General features: G+C 54.8%; 1 protein-coding gene across 1 annotated transcript in view; it reads right to left on the bottom strand.

Moving 5' to 3' along the window:
• The window catches only part of COL13A1 (collagen, type XIII, alpha 1), a 153,570-nt gene that overhangs the window by 15,409 nt on the left and 135,693 nt on the right, over positions 1-2,468 (bottom strand). The window contains exon 33 of the mRNA XM_010852216.1: positions 354-407. Coding sequence (XP_010850518.1) covers positions 354-407 — 54 coding nt within the window. The remainder of the gene's footprint in view (positions 1-353; positions 408-2,468) is intronic.

Here is a 2,468-nt window from a genome sequence, read left to right as displayed (position 1 = left end):
TTGTAGTTACAAAATGAGCACCCCAGGACCTCCCTGGCAGGGGTAGTAGTTAGGACTCAGAGCTTCTACTGTAGAGGGCATGGATTCGATCCCTGGTTGGGGAACTAAGAACCCACAAGCTGAGTGGCACGGCCAGAAAAAAAATGAGCACCCCAGGCCTGCTGCACCCCCACAGGCTGGGAGGATCATCAAGAGAAGACGTGCATGAGGCGCTGGCTGGGTCTAGGAGGAACAGATGGGGGCTGAGACGGCTGGGCTGACACGGTGGCCCTGTGGGTCGCAGGAACCAGGACTGAGGGCCTGAGGCAGAGGAGGGGCTGAGGGGCCCCTGGTCTACCTCGCTGGGCACTCACCCTCTCTCCCTTTGGTCCTGCTGGGCCTGGAACTCCGATTGGTCCTGGAGTACCCTGGGGAGGTGAGAAAATGCGGAGGTGAGGGCCCTGATGCTAAGGGGAGCCCAGGATCCCCGCCCGATGCCTGGAGATGAGCAAGGTCCAGAGGCCCAGTTTTCAGGGTTGGCGAGGCCCGGCTCGTGCAGGGTGGTCATTGGACTGGGCTGCGTTCCTGTGTGGTTTTGGGGGCCTCGGGGAGAAAGCTCTCCCCCCTGCCTCAGAGCCAGATTTGAGGAAGGAAACCCTTTCGCTTCACAGCCAAGCTTGCCAAGGCTGAAAACGGCAGGAGAACGGTTGCTTAGTTTGCTCCCAGAAGCGCTCGGGAGGGAGTTGACGCCATCCCAGGGGTGGGGAGGCTGGGGGCTGGCACGCCTTTGCTGACGCAGCTCCACATGCAGCGGGAGGGGCTTCATGCCACAGAGACCGATGCAGACGCACACACAGAGGCAGGCGTGGGAGGGTCATTCAGCCATCGTCCACCCCCACCCCGCCCCCACTGCGGGCCCTGGCCTTCAGCCTCTGGCCGGGCCTTCTGTCCCCATCCCAGGCCCTGAGGGACAGGCTGGATTGGAGAGTAGATTAGTGGATGTCTGCTGACGCTGGCCTGCCGTGGAGGTGTGCCCTACGTGCCCCTGACTTGGGGTTGCAGCCCCACAGGGCAGTGGGGGTGATCAGAGCTGTGTTGCTTAGAAACAGAGTGGGGCTTGCTAGGGCATAATTAAACATCTTCTCCAGGTTCCTGATTTACAGCACTGCTAGGCGAAACCTATAATTCAGAGCTTCCTATTGCTCAGCCTCAGTGATTGTATTTCTTGCTCAGGACATGAGGACTGGGCCTGGGCCTATGGGCGGTTCCTGGTGGTGCTGGGATGTAGCTGTGACAGGTTGGGTGGGAGCAAGTGGGCAAAGGCTGATTTACTTTAAGTGGAAAAAAGAGACATATGATGTTCGCGGTGGCCCCTTTGAGGGAGGAGGGAAAGATGTGGATGTCTGTGGCAGAGTGTCAGAATAGCACTCTGAAGTCACTGGTCAGCTTCAACTCCTCCCTCAAAGGCCTATAAACTGCGATTTTGGAGAAGTTTCTTGGTTTCCCTAAGAGTCCGTTTTCCCACCTGTAAAATGGGAATGAGAACGGGAGTGTCTGCCTCCCAGGCTGCTGCCAGGTTAGAATGGATGAAAACGTGGCATGTGTTTGGTTCTGGGCCTGACACCTAGGAAATGCCCAATAGATGTTAGTATTGGCAAGACAGGATCACTCTTCCTGTAAACATTTTCCTTTAACTTTCTGTTATTGATTTGATGAGAAAAAAACCTTCAGGTTCAAAGGGGACAGAAAATATAAATGTATACATTGCACTGCTCCCCTCTGTCCAATATGAATGGACTAAGTAGTTGAGAGGAAGTCATGGTTTCTCTGATTTCTGCCACAGATAATCCCTCTAGCTCAGACTGGCCACCTGGGAAAGGTGTGCTGGGTGCAAGGAGGACAGAGAGAGAGGGACTGTGGTGTGAGGCAGATGTGGTGAAGGAATGGATGTCAAAGGCTCTCAGAACACTAAGCTGGGACTTGCCTATGGCTCATCTATGCCCCACCCGCCCTCACCCGTCAGTGCTGGCCTCACCCACATACATGTGGCTGCACAGGACTAGAAAGCCCTTGTGGGCAGACAGGAGATGGACAGAGCTCACAGGATGAAGACAACACAGCATGACGGGCACATACAGACACTGTTGTGTTTGGTGGGGATGAGTCACGGCCCAAACCCCTAGGGCTTGAGTCCCAGGCTGAACTCAGCATTCCTTTAGGAACAGATTCTTTGCTACTGGAGCAGCCTCCCACCCCACATCCAGTGGTCTTGAAACTCAGATGTGAGGACCCTGTGTGCATATATGAACAGGGAAATGGAGATGAAGGCCTATGGTCTTTGGTCAAGAGGCCTGAATAAGCACTTGTGAACTGAGCACAGATGTCACTTTTTGGTGTCGGTGGTGGGATAAGCCATGATTTATTGAAAAAAAAAAACAACACGAGGCCACAGCAAGACAGATGAAAGGGCTTATAGGCCAGGAGTGGGG

The sequence above is a fragment of the Bison bison genome, unplaced genomic scaffold (genome assembly GCF_000754665.1).
Source record: "Bison bison bison isolate TAMUID 2011002044 unplaced genomic scaffold, Bison_UMD1.0 scf7180017864309, whole genome shotgun sequence".
NCBI classification, from domain to species: Eukaryota; Metazoa; Chordata; class Mammalia; order Artiodactyla; family Bovidae; genus Bison; species Bison bison.
The sequence above is the reverse complement of the archived record's forward strand: the minus strand, read 5'-3'. Positions and strand labels throughout refer to the sequence as shown.